Source organism: Camellia sinensis, chromosome 13 (assembly GCF_055761805.1).
Source record: "Camellia sinensis isolate YWXY chromosome 13, ASM5576180v1, whole genome shotgun sequence".
Taxonomy (NCBI): domain Eukaryota; kingdom Viridiplantae; phylum Streptophyta; class Magnoliopsida; order Ericales; family Theaceae; genus Camellia; species Camellia sinensis.
The window spans coordinates 59590382-59618046 of record NC_138973.1 but is presented as its reverse complement, the minus strand read 5'-3'; the positions used below and the strand labels follow the sequence as shown (position 1 = coordinate 59618046).

At 31.6% G+C, this 27665-nt stretch overlaps 2 protein-coding genes and 1 long non-coding RNA gene across 16 annotated transcripts; 1 reads left to right on the top strand and 2 right to left on the bottom strand.

Moving 5' to 3' along the window:
* Nucleotides 1-43: 43 nt before the first annotated feature.
* Nucleotides 44-24087, bottom strand: LOC114298895 (casein kinase 1-like protein HD16). Of its 7 annotated transcripts, XM_082902324.1 has the most exons (5): nt 23919-24085; nt 2523-2580; nt 1988-2135; nt 1810-1900; nt 44-297 (listed from the first exon to the last, which is right to left on the bottom strand). In XM_082902324.1, the coding sequence occupies exons 3-5, from the start codon at nt 2048-2050 to the stop codon at nt 209-211; spliced, it is 243 nt and encodes an 80-aa protein (XP_082758450.1). In that variant the 5' UTR covers nt 2051-2135; nt 2523-2580; nt 23919-24085; the 3' UTR covers nt 44-208. The 7 variants fall into 7 exon arrangements, with proteins under 7 accessions (XP_082758450.1, XP_082758455.1, XP_082758452.1 ...); XM_082902329.1 differs by lacking the exon at nt 2523-2580 and having other exon boundaries at nt 1988-2118; nt 23919-24087; XM_082902326.1 differs by lacking the exon at nt 2523-2580 and having other exon boundaries at nt 1988-2125; nt 23919-24086.
* LOC145806170 (uncharacterized) lies at nt 5419-8657 on the top strand. Its single transcript, XR_014348897.1, has 2 exons — nt 5419-6679; nt 8469-8657. It is a non-coding gene; the product is annotated as an uncharacterized LOC145806170 (long non-coding RNA).
* LOC114292550 (casein kinase 1-like protein HD16) lies at nt 10801-23911 on the bottom strand. 8 transcript variants are annotated; one of them, XM_082902318.1, is made up of 5 exons: nt 21882-23911; nt 13949-14012; nt 12783-12887; nt 12572-12662; nt 10801-11054 (listed from the first exon to the last, which is right to left on the bottom strand). In XM_082902318.1, the coding sequence occupies exons 1-5, from the start codon at nt 21956-21958 to the stop codon at nt 10966-10968; spliced, it is 426 nt and encodes a 141-aa protein (XP_082758444.1). In that variant the 5' UTR covers nt 21959-23911; the 3' UTR covers nt 10801-10965. The 8 variants fall into 8 exon arrangements, with proteins under 8 accessions (XP_082758444.1, XP_082758446.1, XP_082758445.1 ...); XM_082902320.1 differs by having other exon boundaries at nt 13958-14012; XM_082902319.1 differs by lacking the exon at nt 13949-14012 and adding an exon at nt 13285-13342.
* Nucleotides 24088-27665: the final 3578 nt, after the last annotated feature.

The following is a 27665-nucleotide window of genomic DNA, read 5'->3' as shown; positions in this document are numbered from 1 at the left end:
AAAATTTCTCCATAATAATTACATAATAATATAAAAATTCCTGTATAAAAATAACAATTTCTCCATAATAAAATATTCTTCCATTCATAATTACACATCAACAAAATTATCTTACTACATAATGTTCCATAATACATATATAATGTTTAAATACATGATTTTGTTCATAATTCAAAATAACATAAACCAAAATTAAATATTTTTCTCATCATTCTTCGTAGATAATAAAAACAAAAGTTAGCCACATTCTCCACAGGCATGCATTCCACAAGAAGTACACTCCTACATGGGAAATATCTGAAAAATAAAAATAAAAATAAAAATAATTAATGACAATATAATTATGTGTTAATGTTAATTACAAAAAAATATAAAAATTTAACTACTATAGCATCAAATACAATATTTTTTTTTTGTTAGTCATCTAATCCCACATGGATAATTAAACATCTCAATCAAATACAAAAATAAAAATTTAATTACTATCGCATCAAATACAAAAAAACATAAAAATTATATCTGAAATCTGGCTCTAACTCCCAACAACATCAAATACAACATTTTTTTTGTTAGTCATCAAATCCCACATAGATAATTAAATATCTCAATCAACAATGAGAACAAATGCATTTCTAAGAAAATTAAGCAATGGAAATAAGTTATGACACCTTCAAAGAAATGTCAGCCTTCTAGTATCTCTACAAAAGTTCATCTTCCTTCAATTAATTGGCATATATGCATATATTATGTTTGTACACATAAAGGTGTAGATATATCCTAGACTGAGCTATATGCTACACAACAAAATGTAAACCTCTAGACCTATATACAACAGGTATTTTATTCGTGGAGTTCCATAACTATGTTAATTTGTGGTTAAGCAAGCTCCAAATGCTCTTTTGGAAGATTCAAATTTTTATACACTACTCAAAACGGACTTCTTAAAATCATAGTTCTTTCTAATGTTGTAACTACAACCCTTTATTCATCAAATAGAGGTTAATATACGACCTTTAAATAAGATGACAATTAAAAAAAATGAAATAAAAGACCTAGGAACAAGCAAGGAAGATTTTTAACCCCCAACAACACGTTTGATGGGATCAATTTGTAATGTCTCTAATGACCGCAATGATAATTTCAGATTTAAATGGCCTTAAACATCAATCAGTGAGTCCAAATCAAGTTTAAACAAAAATTTAAATTGAAAAAACAAAACCACTTTCTTACAAATTTAAATGGCCTAGCAACCTCACAGTGAAGCAATAAATCATCAACTGAATACAACTTTCTTACACGTACACACCAAATTAGGAAGAAAAAACACCCTCCTTCCCAAACTGTCTACATTGAGAATAAAGTCCAATGCTATTCACCTAAAGAAAGCAATCTTTGTACGGACTCCTAATTAAAATAGGCCCTCCATGAAAAAACTCTAGCTAAACTACCACACACACACACACACAAAAAAGAAAAGGATATTATGATTTAACAATAATCCTCTCTCCTCTACCGCAATCAGTTATCAAAATAGTAAAATCTAGCAATTTTCAAATTGTGAAAATTTACTTAGCCAAACTCCTAAACTAAAACTTAAATGTCACCCCAATAATATGCATCTTTACTAACTTATCTTGTTGGTAATATATCAACTTCTTAAAGGCACACATCCTTTCAGCTATTTTTTCCTTTATCTTGTGGTGAGAAAATGCAAATTATAAAAGTAGCATAAAAGTTTATGCAAACAACAAATATATGAATAAAGCAAACTATTTATATAAATTCTAAAAAAACAGTTCTTTTACTAACCTTTAGACATAACAACCAAGGAACTTCCATTAACAGCACCAACGATCGAGCTGATGTAGTAATTCTTTTCCCACTGTTCCATAATCCAGTCCTGATGAGAAACAAAAAATTGGAAGTGAGTATGAACATACAACAATTAAACACACACATGATAGCATCAAAACATTTGAAAAATGACCTTATGAAGGAACACAGCTGAGAGTTCATAGACCTGGGAACAGAAACCTGTTCCCGCATTCATAATTACAGCCTAAAGATTTGTTGCAGAAGCCACACAGCTAATATATAATCCATCTTCATTACCCTTCTCTACATGCTGGCACAGCCTTGAATCAGCAACATTGTAATGATATATGCAAATCCAATACACAGAATATTAGCTCATCGTAAGCAAAAGAAATATTTTAGTTACAAGCATGTGATTTAGGAGGGTGGTGGGAATAAATTCTCAGAGCCTGTTTTGAAACTTCATTTTGAAGATTGCTTCTAGGAAACCATCAGTTAATAATCTAAAGAAAATTACTTTTATGAAAAAACGATGGCTTCCAACCATTTTCAATAGGATTGTCACAATTTCAGTTTCCAAGAAGCCAGCACTAGATTGGGACCCCCCTTAAAGATATTGTTTATGTTTTAGATCTTCATGTTGAGAAGACATTAAACAAATGAAATGGAAAATTTCAAATTAAAGCAAGAAGTGCTTTAAAAACTACCTCTTGCTCTAGCTTTTCTCTCAAAATCTTAAGATCTGCTGCTTGAATCCCTTTTGAACTGACAAATACGAAGATATGGGATAGGCACAATGCAGTAGCAACATGATAGTTCTTAAAAAAAATAGTACTACAGAATTCAACTATTGGGACTAATACAATTTGCCAATCAGTAAAAATCAAAAGAGGCATATAGTATATTAGAGGTTAGTGTTGGATGCTTCTCAAATTGCCATTTGTGACAACTTATCCAAAAAAGCAATAAAAATAATGGCAATGAACAATTATTTCTTTCTTTTACCCAAAAATTAAATTTGCAATTGCAAAAGGCAAGTGGAAAACCACGTGTGTCATTCCAATGTTTAGAAAGTGTTGATCAAGTCGAGCAAATTCATCAAAAGCTAGAGGTGTAACAAAGAAGAAGTTGGTCCGTTCCTACTGACCAAAAAGTAAAATAGTGGAGGACAATAGACAAAAGTGGACTGTTTTTTTAATTTATTTACAGTTTTTTTAATTTTACGCTTTTGGTAATAAATTTGTTTTTACATTGTTAATAAGCGTCTTTTTTTTTTATTGTGCGACCAAGACCTTGTTTGGCGATTGATTTTTAATGTGGGGAAGAGTTAGCAAAAAGATGATTTTAATGTGGGAAGAGTGAGTTAGTAAAAAGAGATGGAATTGTCTTGCAACAAACAAAGCGCATGTTAGCTTATTTAATTAGGGGGTTATATATGTATTAAATGTGGGACGCGTAGATTGTATATGTTTCATGTACATACTTGGATTGCATGGATTTTCTTTGCTTAAATTAAATGCAATTTCTTTTTCATAACTTCATTTTTATGTGATTATTTTTTTTAAAATTTTTCTGGGGATAAAATTGTTGTCACCATAAATTTAACTTATGATTTCATAGTAAATCTAGCTAACGATCGTTCTTTGGAAGTAGGGATATAATAAAAATAGATAAAATCGAGTCAGCCGATCGAAATCGGCAAAAAAATTAATTTTCGGCTATTTTTTATAACATATGATCTGTTTCAATTTTAAAACTTTTTATACCGATGCAAACTGAACCGACCGAATATTATATTTAAATATTTTTATATTATAATTTCTTGAATATTATATGAGAAATAACTAATATAATATACTTTTGTGATAAAAATTAAGAAGAAAAACATTTATAGAGCAATTTTTATATATTTTCTTCATTTATTTTTAATGTAAAATTCTATAATCTACCATAAAACCTTTTAAAACTTCATCTAAATTTTTCTTCTACATCAAACCGAAAATCGAATCGTAGCATATGGTCAATGATCGATTCAGTACTAAAATATACTCTCAACACTGACTATACCAAACCATTTATACCCCTATTTAAAAGTTTGTTAAAATTATAAAAGATTAAAATTTTAACACCTGTTTTACATATTTTAATATGTTTTTTTACATACATACCAATGTTAACGTTTTTTTTAGTAAATATGTTCTTATTTTTGTACAATAAAATTGTCGTTGAATAATGTTATATACACCAATTTGTCCATAACATGTTATGTTATCATCACACCATTGAAAATTGTCATGTTGACAAAGTAATATTTTATATGAGGTTGGTTGAACGGAAAATATTTGAGAATAAAATTTAAAATTTTGAATAATTTTAAGAGGTTATTGAAAATTTGTCCGATATTTAATTTCAGAACACCATATTAGCTAAGGTATGTACAAATTGGCCTTAATACCTAGTTATCACAGAGAGAGAGGGGAAAAAAACCATTTAATATACAAATTTATACCAAAAAAATTGTGCCTATAATATTGTTGGTGGTTTAGATAAAATTATTTGTTTACTTTGTGATTGTTGGTGGCTCAATGGTGATATTTCTATCCATCTACTACTAATATATATATATATATATATATAATAAAAATAAAAGTATGAAGAGTCTGGAATGTTTTTTATTTTTTAAAATTCTATTTTTATTCTTTCAAATCTACTATATTTTTTAAAAGTCATGAAAAGTTCTATATAAATCAACTATCTCTTTATTTTTAAGTTGAACACTAAAAAATGATATATTTATTTCTAAAAGTCTTATATAAAAATAATCAAATCGTCTCGTTTCTTATCCAAAAAAAAAAAATCATCTCTTTATTTTTTACATTGATGATAATTGAAAAATAAAAAATATTTACTTTTTTATTTACTGTGTCTGTTTCTATACTGATCTGCATAATATTATTAATTATCCATCATGGATTAAATCACTGTGAATAATTTTGGTTAGATCTTAAAGTTGTATACATTCGTTCGTATCTAAACAGAGAAAAGTGTATGCATTTTTAAAACAAAGATTTGTGTTGCATCTCAAAAATTCGCAGGTTATTTTCATACACTTTCTTTTTGTTTAAATTATATTTTATGAATTGTAATATTTTACATAGTATTTTAATAATGAATGTATGGTGTCAAAATTCTAAATAAGAACCACTTTCATAGGTTTATTTTTTTAATTTGTTTTTTAGTTTTTAATTTTTCATATTTTCTCAGTTTTGGTGATTAAAGATACTGAAATTTCTTCATATTTTATATTTAAATTATACTTTTACATGAAAATCTATGTGAAACCCCGTATTTTTTATATAATAAAAATAATATATAATTATTCACAATATTTTGAATTTAATATTCTGTATATTTTTATACTGAAAATTTATTCAAAACAAAATAAAATAAAATATTTTTGACTTTATATTATTACTCAATATTAATTTCTGAACCGTATGATATTTTTATTATATTTTTCTTTACATTTTTTTTTTGTAGTCAAATTACACTAGAACCTAATATTTTCTGTACTAAAATCCAATCCAAAAAAAAAAAAAAAAAAAAAGGAGAAAAACCATGGGCTTGCTCCCCAGGTTTTCTCACTTTCCACCTTCAACGTGCAACCATTTTATACATCAAAAATGTGGTGGACATGCAATACCACCAGGTGTTCAATTTCTCATTTTTATTTCTTTTCATCTTCCTCATTTTGCCCATAAATTGAGCCCAAGTCTTCCTCACCTTTCTTCACTTCCAGTTTCATCTCTCTCGGTTCTCTCTCCCTCCATCTCTCATTCTCAAAACTCTCTTTCTCCTTCTTTATCTATGTTTTTCCTCCTCCCCCAACCTCCATAGCCATGGCCTCAACCCATACTATCATCATCCGAAACACCAACCCGCAAACTTCACCACCATTGGCGCACCGTCGGACCGCCACCACCACCATCACCTATTTCCATTATCATCTAGAACCACCATTCACAAAGTGTTGCAGGTGAAGAAAGAGAAAAAGAAGGAAGATGGAGGAGAAAGAAACAAAGTTAGAGAAGTTTACTTTGAATTTCAAAAAGTTGGTTTTCGGCTTACTTTCGGCATGCCAAAACCATCCATTCCGGGAAGAATTGAGAAAAATGGATCATGTAAGATGAAGTACGGAGTAAGTTGAAGAGATTGGCGAAAGAATGAAGTAAAACCGTTAAGAATTAAGAAAGTTATGGAGTCCGAAAGATGGTTCGAAGAAATGTCCGAGACGGTAGGAAAATAATCTTATTTTTGGTCAAATTTTGGAGGTCCGACGGCATGCAAAAAGAGATGGAACGAGGCGTGTGAGTAGTGAACCAAAAACTAGGCCGTGAGGTGAATCCAATGACAGAAAAATAAGATAAAACGGAGTTACGATGAAGAAGATACAAGTATTTGAACTGGGGACATTGAAACCAAATTTCTGGGTCTCTTCTGTTCGTGCATGCTACGGCTTTGGAGAAGATGAGCTTAAATTTTATCCTATGTTTCTCGGCCCATGCTGCTACGGTGCACCCTAGTACCTTTAGGTTAATCGAGTGGTCCTATGACTTTGGGGATGACCACCCTTAGGTTTTTCGACGTGTAGAATCCATTTTTGGGGTTAGATCTTGCAAATTCTGAGTCTAAGATGATGATCAACAACTAAAAGTTCTAAGAGAATCCAATGGCAGATCAACGGTGAGATCGCGTCCGATTGATGTGAAATTTTAGCGAGACGATCATGGAGCCAGGACAATCATATCTTACGATCAGAATCATAAATCAAATTCGGACGATAAATCGTTAACAACCTAACATAGTAAGAAAACTCTCATAACTGTCTCATTCTTTTTAATTGTTAAATATTTAGATTTGTGTTCATATGTTAACATAGCTAAAACTTTAGATAAAATTTTGTTTATAGTTGTATGTGAATTTGTGATTGGTATGTTAAATATTTGAAGGTCATTTCTTTATTAGTAGCCTTAAAATCATGATATAATCTTGGATTTAGACTTGCATGTGTAATTTGTGCCATAAAAAAAATGATTAAAGATTTTATTTGGTTTGATTATATAACTCTTCAATCTGCTAGAAACTTGTACGAATTTTTAGACAATTTTATGCTCAAAATTTTGAAATGATTTCTTCTACAAAGTTGTTGAGAATGATGTCTAGTTCACCCAGGAATTTTCTTAACAATTATTGAGCTTGGTAAGAATTTATACAAATTTATAATTAAATCTGCTACTGTAAGACAGATTTTAGTATATGTTTAAAAGCTTATTAAAAATTCTATATTAAGCCAAATCTGGTAATTTCTAACTAAAATATGAAATTTGAGAAGTCTAATTTCATACTAAATTTTTAGATTGTGGATCTGATTTATAAATTTGAGTATGGAATTAATTTAAGAAAATGTGATAAATCGGTGTCATAAAAATTTCTGGGAATTTTACAGAATTATTTACAACTTATTTTTGGGAATTTATTTCTGAAAAATGACCCAAACATATTTATCGAATATTCTGTACATTTCCACGAATTTTAGAACTGCATAAATAATTTATTTATAATTTTTATTACCTAAGGTATAACCTGAAAATTTCTAGACAGGTTTAAGATCATGACTTTAATTATTTATTCGGATAAAAATCAGTTATTGTGTTGGTCCAATTCATCAAATATAGTAAATTAGTAATCCATGTATGGGTGTATTGTGGTTTATTTAATATTGTGGTAGTCTAATCTTGTAAATTAAAGATCCATGCAGGTGTGTGACTTTGGTTTATTTTCTCTGTATTTAAATTATTATTTCATACCATGGTTTAAATAAATTGTTTATTTAAATGCTGTACATTTATTTATTATTGTGTGACATGTGCAATATTTTATGTTGGGAATTTTAATGAGTTGATATAACATCAATTGTGATTAAAATTTGGAATTATTTGTGAGTAATATCAAAATTAACTGAAATGATTAACGGCATATACAAAGTTAACAATTGACGGTTAATACCAGTTGTTCGGAGTGAGTCTTGGTTTAAAGACTGTACGGAATTAAGGGTTGACGGTTAACACCGGTTGTTCAGGGTGAGCCCTGGTTTTGAGAATTCTCACGTAAATTGTGTTGCGAAACCCTAAGATGGCACGGGACTTATTTGAACCCTTTTCGGTATTTGGTTTTGGAATAAGGGTGGATGTGCTGGTGGCACACAGGGAGGTTACGTACCCCTGGCAGACCGTTTCCTTGGGGCAGACCACGGATGCCACTACTTGGGTATATAACTCCGGACGTGGGCATCCCTGGTAGTTACGGTTGGTAACACTTGAATATTTGACCAAGGGAGGGTTTCAAATTAACCGTTGCCATGCTTAGTGGTTGGTAAGCTAAATCTCTTTGGTGAGATTTCGAGTGTCACTTAATTTATTAAAATTATTGAAATTATTTTAATGGTTGTAATTTATGCTTACAATTATATTGTCATCTCATGTTTATAATCTCATTAATTTTTCTCTTAAAAGGAATGGTAGGTTGGTTATGTTTTCTTACTGTGTTGCAAAACTCATGGCATATATTTTTGTTGCCCTGGCGTTTTATGCCAGGTCTTGGCGAGAAAATAATTGAAGCTGAAATGGAGTCGACGCTAACGTAGAGCCTTGGCTGACCTGAAACCCCGAGTAGAGCCGAGTAAATTATATTATGTTATATAATAGATATTAAGGACTTTGTAATTTCATTTGATGTTGTATTTGGATAATTTTAAGTTTTTATCTATTGTTATTTGGGCGTTTGGTTATGTACGAGAATTAGATTACCCTATTAAGATGTCAACTTTTTAGTTTATTAAGTCATTTTGTTTATATAATTTCCCTTGAGATTTAAAAAAAAAATTTGGGGCGTCACAATCTAATACCTAATAATCTAAATAGAATTAAAAAGTCAAATATTGTTAATTTGTTTTTATAAATTCAAACATGTACTGATTATTATTATTATTATTAATTTTTTTTCCCCAAAAAGAATACACAACAACTTATTTTCTGGCTGTATTTAATCTAACTCTAAAAGTAAAATTAAAAAATAAAAAATTATTAAATTAAGTGAATATAAAAAGAAAATAATAAAGTATTTAATCTAACTCTAAAAGTAAAATTAAAAAAATAAAAAATTATTAAATTAAGTGAATATAAAAAGAAAATAATAAAGTATCAAAGATAGAAAAAAAATGAAAATCAAAAATCAAAACAAAAGTTTAAAAAAACAAACCAAACTACACACTATAAACTCCTCTTTTTTTTAATATTTCTTTACTAATCTCTATTTTTACACAAATTATTCACAAATTTCTTTCACTTTTTATGTAAATTTAATAATCTAATTAAAAAATTGTGCATACACACAAAAATATAATACTAAATATCTACATTATAACCAACTATTTAATTATGAATAATTAACTTCTCATTATTATCTGTATTATATTATTACAAAAGATTTCACATATTACTTTTGTGATATCTTATATATGTCAATGTCTACATATATAAATATATATATAAAAATATATAAATCTAAATATACATGTGACTGTCATTGAATTTTAACTTTCTAAAATGTATTACTTTAGTAATATAGTTATATTTGTTAGGAAAAATCTGCGAACTTGTGTATTGTTCTCCTATCAACTTATGTTCAATATATATATATACACGTACATGTCATGCAAACAAGTGTCAAGAACAAACCCTTTCAATAACAAACGAAGATTTTGCAAATCCATCACGGCAATAATTGCACTTTTTTTCCCTGTTAGAAAAAATCACATTATTGAGGAAAAATAAATTTTGAAATTCATAACAATATGATATCCCCTCAAACTCTTATTCATCAAAATATCTTTATTACAGTTATAATGGTGAGTAAGAAGAAAAATAAGAAAATGGTAAAACAAAAATTACAAAAAATCTATTGCACATGCTTTTCAAGCAAAGTTAGATGAGTTGAAGTAGAAATTGTCCTATCTGTTATAAAGTTCAAGAAAAACAATGTACCTTATGCACACATTTTAGTCAAATTACAGGAAAAAATCAAATGATACCTAAACATTATCGTAGCAACTCAATGATGCAGAAAATATGTACATCAAATAAAAGTTTCGATCAATTTTTGTTATATGTTGATTACTTATAGATGCCATAATAAATTATGTAACTTGATAATTTCATGAAAGTGACTCTACAAACACTTATAGGCATGAATCTATAAATATCATGAAAATAATTATTAAATTCCTATATCAATCAAAATATTAAACTACAATATCATTCCATTTTCTTAAAAAAACACTACTAAAATTTCAGCTTTTTGCGACGGCAAATGATTTTTTGCGACGGTAAGAGGGGGGTCGCAGCTAGGGACGTTGCAAAAGAGTTTTTGCGACGGCACAGTGCCATTGCTAATGCTTTGCGACGGCATTTTTGCCTTTTGCGACGGCACTTTGCAGTCGCTAATAATGTTTGAAATTTCTTGACTTTTTGCGACGACACTAGTTTACTGTCGCTAAAAATGTTATTTGAGACAGCAAAAAATGCCGTCTTTAATAGTCTTTTTTTTGCAACGGCAAGAACACTGTTTTTGTAACGGTGTGGTGCCGTCGCAAAAAGTATTTAAAATATAAAAATTTCTATTTTTTACGACAGTGTACTACCGTCGCAAAAAGTATTAAAAAAATAATAAAATTTCTATTTTTTTTCGACAATTTAGTGCCGTCGCAAAAAGTAAAACCTATAACAAAATCAATAAAAATATTAAAATTTTTTGTTTTTTGCGACGGTGTAGTGCCGTCACAAAAAAAAAAAAAAAAATCCTGCGATAAAATTATTAAAAATATTAAAATTTCTCCATAATAATTACATAATAATATAAAAATTCCTGTATAAAAATAATAATTTCTCCATAATAAAATATTCTTCCATTCATAATTACACATCAACAAAATTATCTTACTACATAATGTTTCATAATACATATAAAATGTTTAAATACATGATTTTGTTCATAATTCAAAATAACATAAACCAAAATTAAATGTTTTTCTCATCATTCTTCGTAGATAATAAAAACAAAAGTTAGCCACATTCTCCACAGGCATGCATTCCACAAGAAGTACACTCCTACATGGGAAATATCTGAAAAATAAAAATAAAAATAAAAATAATTAATGACAATATAATTATGTGTTAATGTTAATTACAAAAAAATATAAAAATTTAACTACTATAGCATCAAATACAATTTTTTTTTGTTAGTCATCTAATCCCACATGGATAATTAAACATCTCAATCAAATACAAAAATAAAAATTTAATTACTATCTCATCAAATACAAAAAAACATAAAAATTATATCTGAAATCTGGCTCTAACTCCCAACAACATCAAATACAACATTTTTTTTGTTAGTCATCAAATCCCACATGGATAATTAAACATCTCAATCAACAATGAGAACAAATGCATTTCTGAGAAAATTAAGCAATGGAAATAAGTTATGACACCTTCAAAGAAATGTCAGCCTTCTAGTATCTTTACAAAAGTTCATCTTCCTTCAATTAATTGGCATATATGCATATATTATGTTTGTACACATAAAGGTGTAGATATATCCTAGACTGAGCTATATGCTACACAACAAGATGTAAACCTCTAGACCTATATACAACAGGTATTTTATTCGTGGAGTTCCATAACTATGTTAATTTGTGGTTAAGCAAGCTTCAAATGCTCTTTTGGAAGATTCAAATTTTTATACACTACTCAAAACGGACTTCTTAAAATCATAGTTCTTTCTAATGTTGTAAGTTGTAACTACAATCCTTTATTCATCAAATAGAGATTAATATACGACCTTTAAATAAGATGATAATTAAAAAAAATGAAATAAAAGACCTAGGAACAAGCAAGGAAGATTTTTAACCCCCAACAACACGTTTGATGGGATCAATTTGTAATGTCTCTAATGACCGCAATGATAATTTCATATTTAAATGGCCTTAAACATCAATCAGTGAGTCCAAATCAAGTTTAAACGAAAATTTAAATTGAAAAAACAAAACCACTTTCTTACAAATTTAAATGGCCTAGCAGCCTCACAGTGAAGCAATAAATCATCAACTGAATACAACTTTCTTACACGTACACACCAAATTAGGAAGAAAAAACACCCTCCTTCCCAGACTGTCTACATTGAGAATAAAGTTCAATGCTATTCACCTAAAGAAAGCAATCTTTGTACGGACTCCTAATTAAAATAGGCCCACCATGAAAAAACTCTAACTAAACTACCACACACACACACACAAAAAAAAAGAAAAGGATATTATGATTTAACAATAATCCTCTCTCCTCTACCGCAATCAGTTATCAGAATAGTAAAATCTAGCAATTTTCAAATTGTGAAAATTTACTTAGCCAAACTCCTAAACTAAAACTTAAATGTCACCCCAATAATATGCATCTTTACTAACTTATCTTGTTGGTAATATATCAACTTCTTAAAGGCACACATGCTTTCAGCTATTTTTTCCTTTATCTTGTGGTGAGAAAATGCAAATTATAAAAGTAGCATAAAAGTTTATGCAAACAACAAATATATGAATAAAGAAAACTATTTATATAAATTCTATAAAAACAGTTCTTTTACTAACCTTTAGACATAACAACCAAGGAACTTCCATTAACAGCGCCAACGATCGAGCTGATGTAGTAATTCTTTTCCCACTGTTCCATAATCCAGTCCTGATGAGAAACAAAAAATTGGAAGTGAGTATGAACATACAACAATTAAACACACACATGATAGCATCAAAACATTTGAAAAATGACCTTATGAAGGAACACAGCTGAGAGTTCATAGACCTGGGAACAGAAACTTGTTCCCGCATTCATAATTACAGCCCAAAGATTTGCTGCAGAAGCCACACAGCTAATATATAATCCATCTTCATTACCCTTCTCCACATGCTGGCACAGCCTTGAATCAGCAACATTGTAATGATATATGCAAATCCAATACACAGAATATTAGCTCATCGTAAGCAAAAGAAATATTTTAGTTACAAGCATGTGATTTAGGAGGGTGATGGGAATAAATTCTCAGAGCCTGTTTTGAAACTTCATTTTGAAGATTGCTTCTAGGAAACCATCAGTTAATAATCTAAAGAAAATTACTTTTATGAAAAAATGATGGCTTCCAACCATTTTCAATAGGATTGTCACAATTTCAGTTTCCAAGAAGCCAGCACTAGATTGGGACCCCCCTTAAAGATATTGTTTATGTTTTAGATCTTCATGTTGAGAAGACATTAAACAAATGAAATGGAAAATTTCAAATTAAAGCAAGAAGTGCTTTAAAAACTACCTCTTGCTCTAGCTTTTCTCTCAAAATCTTAAGATCTGCTGCTTGAATCCCTTTTGAACTGACAAATATGAAGATATGGGATAGGCACAATGCAGTAGCAACATGATAGTTCTTAAAAAAAATAGTACTACAGAATTCAGCTATTGGGACTAATACAATTTGCCATTCAGTAAAAATCAAAAGAGGCATATAGTATATTAGTGGTTAGTGTTGGATGCTTCTCAAATTGCCATTTGTGACAACTTATCCAAAAAAGCAATAAAAATAATGGCAATGAACAATTATTTCTTTCTTTTACCCAAAAATTAAATTTGCAATTGCAAAAGGCAAGTGGAAAACCACGCGTGTCATTCCAATGTTTAGAAAGTGTTGATCAAGTCGAGCAAATTCATCAAAAGCTAGAGGTGTAACAAAGAAGAAGTTGGTTCGTTCCTACTGACCAAAAAGTAAAATAGTGGAGGACAATAGACAAAAGTGGACTGTTTTCTTGATTATGTCAAATCGTATGCAAGACTACCCTCTCTGGCGTAGATATCTTAATAACGAAACCTATAATTTCATCTCCTTGTGTCGATGTTTATTATTAAGCTTATAACAATGGCCTAGCTTAACTAGATGAAGATAGCATTATTTGGTAATCTACATAGAGGCCAATCGCACTTACAGTATATACCTGTGGAGATAGCATAACTTGGAAGCACCGATTACAAGTGTTTAGCCCACTTTCGCTAGAGTGAATTTTTGGCATTACAAAAGCAAAGAAAAACAACACCTTGAGAAGCTGAGGGTATGTATATCATATATTTCTACACTGCATATATACTTATGCATATATATTAATAGACAGTATATACCATCAGGTCCAAGTTTCACTGCCAATCAGAAGTGTCATCACATGGACAAATCATACAATGGATTATGCACAACGCAAGTTACCAAATGCACATTTCTTTACAATTTTCCTTTTATCTCTGCAAACCACAATTACTGCAGAATTGAAACTGCTGCTAGACCAACTCACTTGCAGCCCTCAAGACTAGGTCTCAAAATAAAGGAAATACATAAATTATAGTACACGTACCAAGAACAAAGTTTTCACAGATTTTCCAAAATGCCTATAAAATAAAATAAACTGCCTATAAATTTTCTGAAAGATATCATGCCATAACCTAGAGTCTAGAGTCTATCTCACTATGCAATTTGCAACAAAGTGAACTATACACAGCACTCTTATTTGACAACACCTAGTTCCACTTTGCAGTATTGCAAATCTAATCGTGTTATTCATTGTACTCCTTTATGTCTAAACATTGAATAATCATATGCAGACTACATTGACTGTTGATGTTGTTAGCAACATCCCTCGTTTTAGAATCAATCCACCCAAACCAGCACAATTTGCACTATTTTCTAAATATAGAAACCGTTTATCAACACAAGAAAAAAAGAACATAAATAAAAATAAACCAAGTTGGTTTATAATAAGAAATAAAAAGGGATTAAAAAAAAAACTAAATTAGTTTGATAAGAAATGAAATTCAACCAGTTCAACAATAGATGTTATGAAAATGATTTTTTTGAGTTTTTTGGGGGTTTGAAAATATTAGTACAAGCCACACTTCAATCTGTATCTAAAAGCCCCATCTTGTAAGTCTAACAAATCCCAAACTATATGAAACCTAAGCAAAGCTTCATCACATTCAGAAACATAGATTCACATTGAAAGCCCTAACCATATTTTGTTTGTCCAATAGCCTCTACAAGGGACCACAAAACAAATAATGCCAACCATCTCATATAGACGATGATTGTAACAGAGGGAACCTTGTCTGCCGCTCTCCATTCACACAGCAGCCTCGTTTGTTCCTCGCAGTCATCCGCCGCCACTCGCCCTCGTTTGCCGCTCTCCGTCGTCTACCGCCGCTCGCCGTCGATCGAGAGAGAGAGAGAGAGGGGGGGGGGAAGAAGAGATTAGGGATTTTTTGGGTTTGGAATTGGGATTTTTTTTGGGGGGGTGTGGAAGCGGGAATGGGAGAAAAATAAAGGGGGGAGCGAGAATGGAAAAAAATAAAGGGGCGGGAATGAATAATAAAAATAAAAATAAATAAATAAATAAATTTATTTTTTGTTAAAATATATATTTTTTTTGTAGTTAATGAATTTATTTTATTTTTTTTCTTGTTAGTTACTAAGATTGAAAATTTATTTGTTTCATTTTTATTTTAATGAAAAAAAATAATATTATTTTTTATTTGGTAGAAGTAGGGGTAATATATATTATAATGAAAAATATTTTTCATTAAAATAAAAGTTAATTTTCTGTAGTCAATGAAAAATATTTTTCTGTGGCCTATTTTTTTTGGTTACTAAAAATCATGAACTAATTTTTTGTGGTAGAGGAAAGGGAGCGGCAGCAGTGGTGAAGGTGGTGGATAAGAGATGATGGTGGTGGTGATGGTGATGGCGAAAGAGATTAGTGGTGAAGTTGTGGTAGTGGTAGTGTAAATGGAGTGGCATGGGTGAAAGAGAGGTAATGATAGTAGTAGTAGTAGTAGTGGTGGTGGTAGTGGTGGTAGTAGTGGTGGTGGTGGTGGAATGGCGTTTGCAGTAGTAGTGAAGGTGGTAGAGGAGATGGGTAGTGAGAGAGAGAAATGAGTGAGAGAGAGATAGAGGAGAGAGAGATAGAGTGATGAGCGAGAGAAAGACAGTGGTCGCTAAAAGTGCATTTTCTTGTAGTGGATCGATAAATCAAGAGGGAGCTCAGTAAATAGAGAAGACGAGAGTGAGAGAGTGAGCAACGCAAACACAGTGAGAGGGAGAGAGAGAGAAGGAGAGAAAGAGAGAGAGAGAGAGAAAGAGAGAGAAATAGAGAGTGACAGATAGAAAAGAGACAGAGAGAAAAGAGATGGACGAGAGAGACAAAGAAAGATAGAGAGAAGAGAGATGAGCGAGAGAGACATAAAGAGAAGAGAGATGAACGAGAGAGACAGAGAGAAAGATAAAGAGAAGAGAGATGAGCGAGAGAGATAAAAAGAAGAGAGATGAGCGAAAGAGACAGAGAGAGAAAAGAGATAAAAAAAGAGAAGAGAGAAAAGATAGATGAGTGAGAGACACAGAGAGACAGATAGACAAACAGACAGAGAGAGAAGAGTGGCGAGTGAGAGAAAGAAAGAGAAGAGAGAAAGGAAGATGAAAAAGTAGATGAAAAGATATATATATATATATAGAGAGAGAGAGAAAGAGCGAAAAGAGATAAACGAGAGAGAGACAGATAGAGATGAGCGAGAGAACGAAAGAGATAAAGATAAGAGAGATGAGAGAGATAAAGAGAAGAAAGATGGACGAGAGACACAGAGAGAAAGAGAGAGAGAGATAGACAGACACAGAAGAGTGATGAGTGATGAATGAGAGAGAGAAAGAGAAAGAGAACGAGAAAGAGAAGAGAGACAGAGACATAGAGAGAGAAAGAGACAGACAGACAAAAAAGAGTGATGAGTGAGAGAGAGAGAGAGATAAGAGAGACAGAGACACATAGAGAGAGAGAGACAGACAGACAGACAGAGAAGAGTTATGAGTGAGAGAGAGAAAGAGAAGAGAGACAGAGACAGAGACAGAGAGATAGAAAGATGAAAAAATGGGTGAAAAGAGAAATGTTCAAAAGAGTAAGACGATGTTGTTTTTATTTTTTTTTTGTAACAGAAAAATACCGTTGCATTTATTTAAACCATTTTATGACTATATATATATGAAGCCGTCTCAAAGCCACAATATATATATATATATATTTTAACTTTTTTTTTTTGCAACAGTACGTATTACAATCGCAAAACACTTTTTTTTTTTTTTTTTTTTTTTTGCGACAACAATTTCTGCAGTCGCAAATACTCTATTTTTTGCGATGGCAAGTTGTGCCGTCTCAAAAAAGTCACATTTTTTGGCGACGGCAAATTGTGCTGTCTCAAAAAGTCACAATTTTCGAGACGGGAAGTTGTGCCGTCTTCAAAAGTCACATTTTTTGTAACGGCAAGTTGTGCAGTCTCAAAAAGTCACATTGTTTGGTGACGGGAAGTTGTGCCGTCTCAAAAAGTCACATTTTTTGAGACGACAAGTTGTGCCGTCGCAAAAAGTCATTTTTTGCGACGACAAATGTGCCGTCGCAAAAAGTTCCGTCGCAAAAAGTTCCGTCTCATAAGCCCACTTTTCTTGTAGTGAAATATTTCACATTTTCTATATAAATGAAAATATATTAATGACTAATGTTATATTTTTCATCATGCAAGATATTCATAGCACATGAAACGAGACTCAACAACTCTTGATGTATAAAAATATATTACATATTGATATTAATGCATTCTTACACTAAAAGTATGGAAATAATATGCAATCGTGGGTCAATGAATTTGTATTATGAGATGAACGATCAAACAAAATTGTATAATTGTACAATTAATTTCATTCTTTCAATTGTATTACAGGTATGGATTATGGAAAATTAAAGTGGGAAATTAATAGAAAACAGATTTGCGTAATACTATATATTTAGAGAACCTGTTTATTGTTTATTTTTTAAGATAAGATTGTAATCTCAACAATTCAACTATAAATTAATATTTATGCTTATAAAATTTCTCATTTGTCATTTAAATTCTTTAACTGAATATGTATTCATTTCTTGTTTAGTTGTATTTTGGATATAGATCAATTTATCCATATAAATCTCTATATTTTATATACATATCACATATCAATTTAAGAGACATATATAATTATAGTACTAACAGTTGATGAAAAATCAAGTGCCACATATAAGGCACGTGCCCAACCACTAGTATTAATAAAGAGGCGATGCATCTCTTTTCATTTGTGTCCCTAAAATGACCATTTTACCCTTTTTCTTTTTCTTTTTTTTTTCTTTTTTTGGTTTTTTCCCCCTTATTTGCCCTTTTTTTAATTTTTTTTTTTTTTAGCCCTTATGTGTTATCATTATGTAGTGTTATTTTGATGGAAAATTATATGTTATATATCTTTCTAAGGGTGTGTACTATATACATTTTTTCAAATATGTTTTTGTGATGTTTGTTATGTATTTTTATGATAAATGTTATATTTTTTTGTAGGAGTTATGATAATTTGTAGTTTATAAACAAAGTTACTCATCTTTATGGTGATATTATGCATTTTGTGGTATTGTTACACATTTTATGATTAGAAAATGTTTAGATTAAAAAAATACATAACATTACAAAAAAAAAAAAAAAAAAAACCAACAGCAACAACAACATAACACTCACAAAATGAGTTCCTTCATTTTTTAACAATAAATTGATGTAACTCTTACTAAAAAAATAAGTAATATTTACTACAAAAATACATAATATTTACCACAAAAAATATATAATAAGGTACATATGGTACCCATAGCATGACCTTATTTTAATTGATAGAGCAGATGGAGGGACCACAACTTTTATCACATACGATGAGAAAATTTGTTAAAATTGATTCAATATTATTTATACTATAAATTTTCAAGATAAAATATCATAAATATCTATCAATATATATAAATCCGTTTGATTGTAGTATTATTTTTTTATTTATGAGATAAGATATGATGAGATTATTGATAGGATTGTAAGGGATAAAATTATACTATGCGATTAGATATGACAAGATTATTAATAAGATTATAATCATAAAGTTATACTATGAGATTATTTTTTTATTTATGAGATAAAATACGATGAGATTATTAATAGGATTTGAGAGGGTAATTTATGTATAAATTGGGCCGAGCTGAGTAAGTCCGTTGGAATGGACCGAGGTAGATATAGTAATTTATGAAATAAACTTTCTAGATTCCTTGCACAATTGGGGGGCAAAGGCGGTTGGCAGGTTTGACCAACAAAGTTTTTTAGACTCCTTGCATAACTGGGGGATAAAGGCGGTTGGCAGGTTTGACCAACAAAGTTTTTTAAACTCCTTACATAACTGGGGGATAAAGGTGGTTGGCAGGTTTGACCAACAAAACTTTCTAGATTCCTTGCACAACTGGGGGGCAAAGGCGGTTAGCAGGTTTGACCAACAAAACTTTCTAGATTCCTTGCACAACTGGGGGGCAAAGGCGGTTGGCAGGTTTGACCAACAAAGTTTTTTAGACTCCTTGCACAACTGGGAGGCAAAGATGGTTGGCAGGTTTGACCAACAAAACTTTCTAGATTCCTTGCACAACTGGGGGGCAGAGGCGGTTGGCAGGTTTGACCAACAAAATTTTCTAGATTTCTTACACAATTTGGGGGCAAAAGCGGTTGGCAGGTTTGACCCACAAAACTTTTTTGAACTCTTTGACCGGGATGGCAGTTACCTTGGCCAAAGCAGGTTGGCAGGTTTAACCAACAAAATTTTTAAACTCTTTGATCGAGATGGTAGTTACCTCAGCCGAAGTAGGTTGGCAGGTTTGACCAACAAAATTTTTTGTACTCTTTGGCTGGGATGACAGTTACCTTGGCCAAAGCGGGTTGGCAGGTTTTACCAACAAGTTTTTTGAATTCTTCAGCCAAGATGCGTATCTCGGCCAAAGAAGGGCGGCAAGATCAGGTAAGGCCAAGCTAATTAGTTTGGCTGGACATGCAGTGGGAATGATGCAAAACATTGAAAAAGAAACACAGTAACCACGCCAAGAGATCAAAATTTTTCATTAATTGGAAGATGATTGCAAAAGGTGGGACATATAGCCCGGTTACACAGAAAGAACGACTCGCCGGACGATTGCAAAACTCGAAGGGTATATACGTTGAAGGCAGAAAGGCGAGACTATTCAAATTTTTGGCATGACGGCTGTAACAGGAGAACGAGGATAATGGGGGCATGCCACATATCTTAGGAATGGCGTCGTGCTAGATTAGTAAAAGGACATGTTGAGCAACTGACAAGACTTATTGAAACCGAACAAGTTTTCTAGCTCGGCAGAATCGGACGTTCTTAGCTCAGCTGGAGGAAAATAATCCCAATCATGCTACGCAGATGGAATTAAGGAGCAATTGAGAAGGTAATTTATACATAAATTGGGCCGAGCTGAGTAAGTCCGTCGGAATGGACCGAGGTAGATATAGTCTTGGGCCGAGCCACAGACCGACGTAATTATATCGGTAGCCTTGGTCCTTGGTCGCATTGGTTCGGTTAAATGTGGGCTATCAGTGGCTTGGTCTAGCAGTCATAGACCGAGGTATCTGTGGGAATCGGACCGAGCTAAGAGATAGCTCGGTAGGAGGTCATTCTAAAGACTAGGTTGACTAAATTGACTTAATTAACACCGAGCTGTGTAAGCACGGTTATGTCTTGTGCTAGCCAGAGTAAGAGTTATAACTATCTCACTTAGACAAGCAATGAGTAAGGAGTTATCAGAATATGCATTATCCTTGGGAATGTAATTCCTAGGAGGACTTTGCTAAGGAGAGTAAAGTCCTACTAGGATTATGCAAACCATCTCACTTGGTTGGTAGTGAGTAGGGTGTGTGATTCCTAGGAGGACTCTTATAAGGAGAGTTGGAATACTACTAAGATTGGGCCAGGCAGAATCTATAGAAGCTCATAGCAGGACTGTCACGACCCAAACCCGCCCCTACAGGTTTAGCATCGTAACCGGCCAGTAATCCTAGGATTACCGAAGGCCTCTGAGACAGATTAACATAATATTAGGGGCTAGCGGAAGCAAACAACAATATACAACGTCCATTGAACTGTGCAGACTTATATGAGACAGAAAAATTTTAAACTTTGTATATACATATATACACATCATCCCTACGTCATAATATATATACAGATCAGACAAAAAGGACTTAGCACCTTTTTGAAAATACACAAGACTGGTTTAACCAAACAAGAAAACAGAACTTAAACTTTAAATCACATAGCAATAATCACTTGACATATCCGGGACCTCCACGGGAGGCACATAGGTTGGTTGACAAAAACAAAAATGAAAGCCGTAAACTCTGGCCCTGATCACGCGCCGACTCACCTATATACATTATATAAACTGTGAGCGAAAGCTCAGTGAACAATAACAGAGTAAAGGAGTTTCAATGAATGAGTCTGAAAAGATTCAGAAATCATAATTCAGTTTCATATCAAAATCATAATTTGTCCAAATCATATACATTCAGTTTCATATCAAAATCATACTTTGTCCAGATCATATACAGACAGAAATCATAAGTCATGCGCAAGCATACGTGATACATCCATTAGCATTAACAGAACATAACAGAACAGAACATATACACGTGAGGTTACGAATAACCAGTTCCATAAAGGAACCTCTGGATCCGGGTAACAGAACAGAAGTTGAGCCCCTATGACGGGGCCTCCGGTACGGGTAACAGAGTGCTGACAGATTAAGTTCCATAAAGGAACCTCCGATACTAGGTAACAGCTAACAGATATCACATGATACTAAGGATGTCACGAATAGATATCAGAAATTGGACAATCATTCATTGTACAGAACATATCATTTTAGAAAACAGATCTCATTTTGTCACAGAGAAAATAAGTACAGTTGAACATAACTTTACTAAGTTATTACTCACAGATGGCTACAGAAGCAAATCAGACAGACTGGACATATCAGATAAATCAGGCAGACAATGGCGCGACACAAGCACATAACATATACACATTGAAATACAATATTACTCTCTTGATCAAACTTGACTTTCCTAGTCTTTTTCCGTCTAAACAGTCCGAAGTCCTACTATGCTTATTCTTTCTCATTCAAATAAACCGGGTTCTTATTTCACATATTCTTTCATTACTAAGCCCTTCTTTTCCCAATAGATTGATCTTTTACTTGGCTTCTTAAACAACTACCACTAGATCAATGATTCATTCTTCAACTAACTAATCTATGTTGATTGGTAGCTTATTAATCTTTATTGAGTCATAAATCATGTCTAGAATGCCTTGGAAAGAGATGAGAATAAAAATGTGAACTAAATGCAATTTTTCAAAATATGCTGAAAATGGGTCTCCGCTCGAGCGCCACTTTGGTCACGGACTGCAAAATTTGAAAAAACTAATGGGAGCTCGATACACAAATTCTGAAATTTCCAAAATTGTAATTGAAGTTCATATTTGATATTTAAAGCCTCAAAACATGTATTTTTGGTACACAAAAATGGAGAACCATTGGATAATTTAGTAAACACTTTTAATTAGAAATCATTCATTCAAAATCATGCTCCAATGGTCCAAATCTAGTTTTAACTCATCTTCTTTACATCAACCCACAATTCTAAAATATAAATTAGACTTCCCAACCTCTTGAAATTCCATGACGTATGTAATACAAATAGATCCCATTTTATTATTAATGACAAAATCAACTTAACTATGAATTACACAAATCAATTTCTTAGATATTCAACTTAACTCAATTTCTAACCAAAAACTTAATTTATAATCCTGGGTGTTCTAAAATGTATCTAAATTGAATATAATTCTTAGATTACATCACATGCATGGATTAAATAAAAATCTAATTATAAAATCAAAACTTTAGGATTAATTCCAAATTTTCATAAACTTGGTTTTCTTAAAACATTTCCTTTGTCTCTTCAAAATAACAAGAAAATACTACAAAATCAAATCAAAACAATTAATTTTTCAAATTAATTTCCACAACTATGAGTCTACTTAATTTCTTACTTAAAACCTTATTTCTTATAAAATCCATGAGACTGATTCCATAACTTTCTTAATTCATGATGCATGTAAAGATGAAATCCAAATTCATGAGGAATAACGCAAATTTAACTTACTTGATAAATTTTCTCAAACTTATTTCCTTAATCTCAAGCTTAACTCAATTTATTTTAACCTCAATTTAATTCATAGTCATAGATGTTCCAAAATATGTTTAATTTGAGTCAAACTCTTAGATTACATTTCATGCATGGTTTAATAATTAAAATCAAAACCCATATTTATTCTTTAATTCTTTCAAATTACATGCATGTAGAAATAAGGCCCAAATTCATGCAAGATTACAAAAATTAAATGCAAAATAATTAATTTCTAAATTGATTTCCATAATCATTAACCTAACTCATTTGTATGGCCAAATCTTTAATAAACTCTTGTTGCATGTAATTTGTAGATCCCAATTTATGAATGATTATCAAAATTAAACTCAAATATAACAAATTTAAAGAACCATAACTCATATTTTCAACCTAACTTGATTAAACATGCAAGACCCAATTTCTATGAATTTATATAATTAATCCTCAACTTTCTATTTTAATTCTCTCAAATCCACCCTCAATCAATTTATAATTTGACTTCTTAATTTATATCACAACTTAATCTCAAGCTCATAACCTTTAAAATATGAATTAAATTCTAAAATCTTGAAAATTCACAATGCATGTAAGGATAAACTAAAAATATGTGAAGGATGAAGAAAATCAAACCCAAATATTAAATCACAACATCAATTTCTTAATTATTAAACTTAACTCAAATCTTCTACATTCTTTTCTTATATCATGAAATTAAACCCAATTACCCCTTGATTTCAATTGCTAAATGATTAATCTATAAGAATCAAGCTTAAACTTTCTTACCTAGAACTTTAATTTGTTGAGTCTCTTAAGTTCTTCCTTCAATTTCAGCACAAAACTTGAATTCTTTTTCTTCTCTTCTTCTCACGGTTTTCTCCCTCCCTCTCTTGTTTCACTCTTTATTAGAATGTCAAGGAATTGGATAGGAGCGTCAAATAATTGAATAGGCTCCAGCAGAGGGATATACGGTGCGCGCGCGCACACACACACCACTTTTTCAATTCTTCTAGAAACTCTCCCAATTTGGCTCCATCAAGTTAATTGAGTAGGAATAATTGAGTACATAAATCACATTCTAATTTAATTAAGCATCATTTAATCTTATTAAATCTTGGTTGGCCCATGATTAAATTAATTATAACTAATCACAAATCTCACATAATTTAATCAATCTAATTTGACTTTCATTATAGCCTAATTAATTATATTAAATTTATTAATCCGAATCAGATTTTTAGTCAGACTCCCAAAAGGCTTCAAATATTAAATTAAATTTATTATCATTATCAATTTTGTTCCCCCAAATCATCCAAGCCTTCAATTTCTGATCAGACTCAAATTTGCATCAATAAATTACATATTTAAATTGGGCACATCATAATTAAATTTAATTTATAATAACCACAATCCTCAATCCTCATGACTTAATCAACTCCAATTAGGACCTAATTAATCGAATCTCAATTTCACTAAACTAAATCAAATATTTAATTAAACTCCCAAATGGGCCCGTAATTAAAATTAGATTGATTCAACTTCTTAACTTCACTTCCTTAAGCCATTTGGACCCTTAATTTCTAATTCCAAAATAACTCTTTAATAGAATCATATACGAGCCAGATCCCACAATCCTTATAAATCCCAAATTAAATTATGATACTCGGCAATTAAATTTCAAATCCTCGTAATTAATCAAGTACTAATCATTATACGTGATGGAGTCGTTACAAGGACCTATGTAGAGGTATCTAAATTCTTACTTTAGAATACACAGAGCTTTTTGACTATTGTCTATTTTGCTGACTTAGGCATCGGAGAGGTATCCGGCACACACTCGCCGGCTAGCTCACGTTTGTGTTTTCAGGAAGTAAAGCGACGATGTTTGAAGGAGTGCAAACTTGATCAACAAAATTATACGAGAAGATTATTTCGTGCTCATACAGGATTATAAGGATAAAATTATACTGTGAGATTAAATATATGATGAGATCATATATATGGTTATGAAGGATGATAAATAATTGAATTGAATGAGTGAGCTATTATATTCGATTAGGATGAAATAAAAAGATATATTTTTTTTAATGTTGGATAGAAAAAATTATATGGACACTACATATGGTATTATTTACTTCCCTTATTTTTTTCCTATTGAATTCTCCATACCAATACTAAAATTATCCAAATTTTAGTACCATACAAAAACAAACACTGAATTGGATTATCTTGTGGAAACTATTTATCCATTTCTTTAATCTCGTCTCCCTTATCTCATAATCAAACACCAAACACCATATTAATAAGAAAAAATTACGAGTCAGTGGTATTTTTAAAAATCATTACACATAAATAAAGAAATTATAATTTTTATTATGAATATTTATAATGTTTGCAACTTTTTTCTAATTAATTTTTCTAACTTCCACTACACTGTTATTTGTCCTATTAATAGTTTGATAAACCCCACATATTCCCTTTTCAGTCAATTCCCTTTTTAATACTTCAATCAAATATGTGCACAAAGCATGAATGCTCCTCTCATTGTTTCCTTTGTCCATTATGAAAAATCATTTCCCCCCACATTGCATCTATATGTTGTGGACTGTGTATGTCATTGAGACCACACATTTTTTTGTCATAAAGAAAATCAAAATTATTATTATTATTATACATATAGATATTTAGAATTAAATATACCCTACAAGAAAAGTGGGCTTAAAAGGCAGAACTTTACCGTTGCAAAAAATGTGACTTTTTGAGAGGGCACAACTTATCGTCACAAAAAATGTGACTTTTTGTGACGGCACAACTTGCTGTCGCAAAAAATAGAATATTTGCGACGGTAGAAAATGCTGTCGCGAAAAAAGAGAGTATTTGCGACAGCAAAAATTACTGTCGCAAAAAAAAAGAAAAGAAAAAGTATTTGCAACGGCAAAGATTGCTGTTGCAAAAAAATAGAGTTTTTGCGGCGGCACCAGCTGTAATCGCAAAAAAAAAGAAGAGTTTTTTGCAACTGTAATAGGTACCGTTACAAAAAAAAGAGTAAAAAAAAATATATATATATATATATATATATTGTGGCTTTGAGACGGCTTTATATATATATAGTCACAAAATGGTTTAAATAAATGCAACGGTATTTTTTCGACACCAAAAAAAAAAAAATGACGTCGTCTTACTCTTTTGATATAACATTTCTCTTTTCACTCATTTTTTCATCTTCCTGTCTCTTTGTTTCTGTCTCTATTTCTCTTCTCTTTCTCTCTCTCACTCATCACTCTTCTCTGTCTGTCTGTCTCTCTCTTTCTCTCTTTCTCTCTGTGTCTCTATCTCTCTTTTCTTTCTCTCTCTCACTCATCACTTTTCTCTGTTTGTTTGTCTGTCTCTCTCTTTCTCTCCCTGTCTCTGTCTCTATCTCTCTTCTCTTTCTCTCTCTTACTCATCATTCTTCTCTGTCTGTCTGTCTCTCTGTGTCTCTCGTCCATCTCTCTTCTCTTTATCTCTCTCATCTCTCTTTTCTCTCTGTCTCTCTTCTCTCTCTTCTCTTTATCTCTCTTGCTCTCTCGCTCATCTTTCTCTGTCTCTCTCTCGTTTATCTCTTTTCGCTCTTTTTTTTTTCTCTCTCTCTCTGTCTATCTCTTGTTCATATTTTGTTTCTCTTTTTTTTGTCTCTCTTTCTCTCTCTCTTATTCATCACTCTTCTATCTCTCTTTCTCTCTTAGTCATCACTCTTCTCTCTAGCTCTATCTCTGTCTCTCTCATTCATCTCTCTTCTCTCTTTGTCTTTTTTTTTTCTATGTCTCTCTTTCGTTAATCTCTTTTCGTTTTCTTTCTCTATCTTTTTGTTTATCTCTCGCTTATCTCTTGTTTCTCTATCTTTTTCTGTCTCTCACTCTCTATCTCTTTGTCTCTTTGTCTCACTCTATCTCTTTCTCTCTCTGTCTCTCTCACTCATCACTCTTCTCTCTCTCTGTATACCTGTTTGTTTGTCTGTTTGTCTCTCTCCCCCACTATGCTCGCCTTGCTCACTCTCTCCCTTATCTCTTCTCTATTGATTGAGCTCCCTCTCGATTTATCGATCCACTACAAGAAAATGGACTTTTAGCGATCACTTTGTCTCTCTCTCGCTCATCACTCTGTCTCTCTATCTCTCTTCTCTATCTGTCTCTCATTCATCTCTCTCTCTCATCACCACTACAAAAATTTCAATTTTTTGTGACGGCAAAATGCCGTTGCAAATACTCAAAATGTTGTCTCAAAAACTTTTTTGAGACGGCAACTGATTTTTAGTGACGGCAAGTGGGGGGTCATAACAAAGGGCGTTGCTAAAAGGTTTAAGCGACGACACAATGCCGTTGTTTTTTTTTTGCCATGGCAAAGTTGCCTTTTTGAGATGGAATTCTACTGTCGGCATTAATATGTAAAAATCTGAGATTTTTTGAGACGGCATTGTGTTGCTGTTGTTAAAAGTGTTATTTGCGATGGCAAAAATACCGTCGCGAAAGTGTTTTTATTGCGACGGGATACCTG

What these genes read in the sequence shown, in the direction of transcription:
- LOC114292550 (XM_082902315.1), bottom strand. Translation starts at nt 21,958, where the DNA reads ATGTGCTTGTGTCGCGCCATTGTCTGCCTGATTTATCTGATATGTCCA. An exon ending in TATCTCCACAGGTATATACT is followed by an intron (nt 12,888 to 13,948) that starts GTAAGTGCGATT and finishes AGGCTGTGCCAG; the next exon opens with CATGTGGAGAAGGGTAATGA. An exon ending in CAGCTGTGTTCCTTCATAAG is followed by an intron (nt 12,663 to 12,749) that starts GTCATTTTTCAA and finishes GTTTCTCATCAG; the next exon opens with GACTGGATTATGGAACAGTG.
- LOC114298895 (XM_082902329.1), bottom strand. Translation starts at nt 2,050, where the DNA reads ATGAATGCGGGAACAGGTTTCTGTTCCCAGGTCTATGAACTCTCAGCT. An exon ending in CAGCTGTGTTCCTTCATAAG is followed by an intron (nt 1,901 to 1,987) that starts GTCATTTTTCAA and finishes GTTTCTCATCAG; the next exon opens with GACTGGATTATGGAACAGTG. An exon ending in CTTGGTTGTTATGTCTAAAG is followed by an intron (nt 298 to 1,809) that starts GTTAGTAAAAGA and finishes TTTATTTTTCAG; the next exon opens with ATATTTCCCATGTAGGAGTG.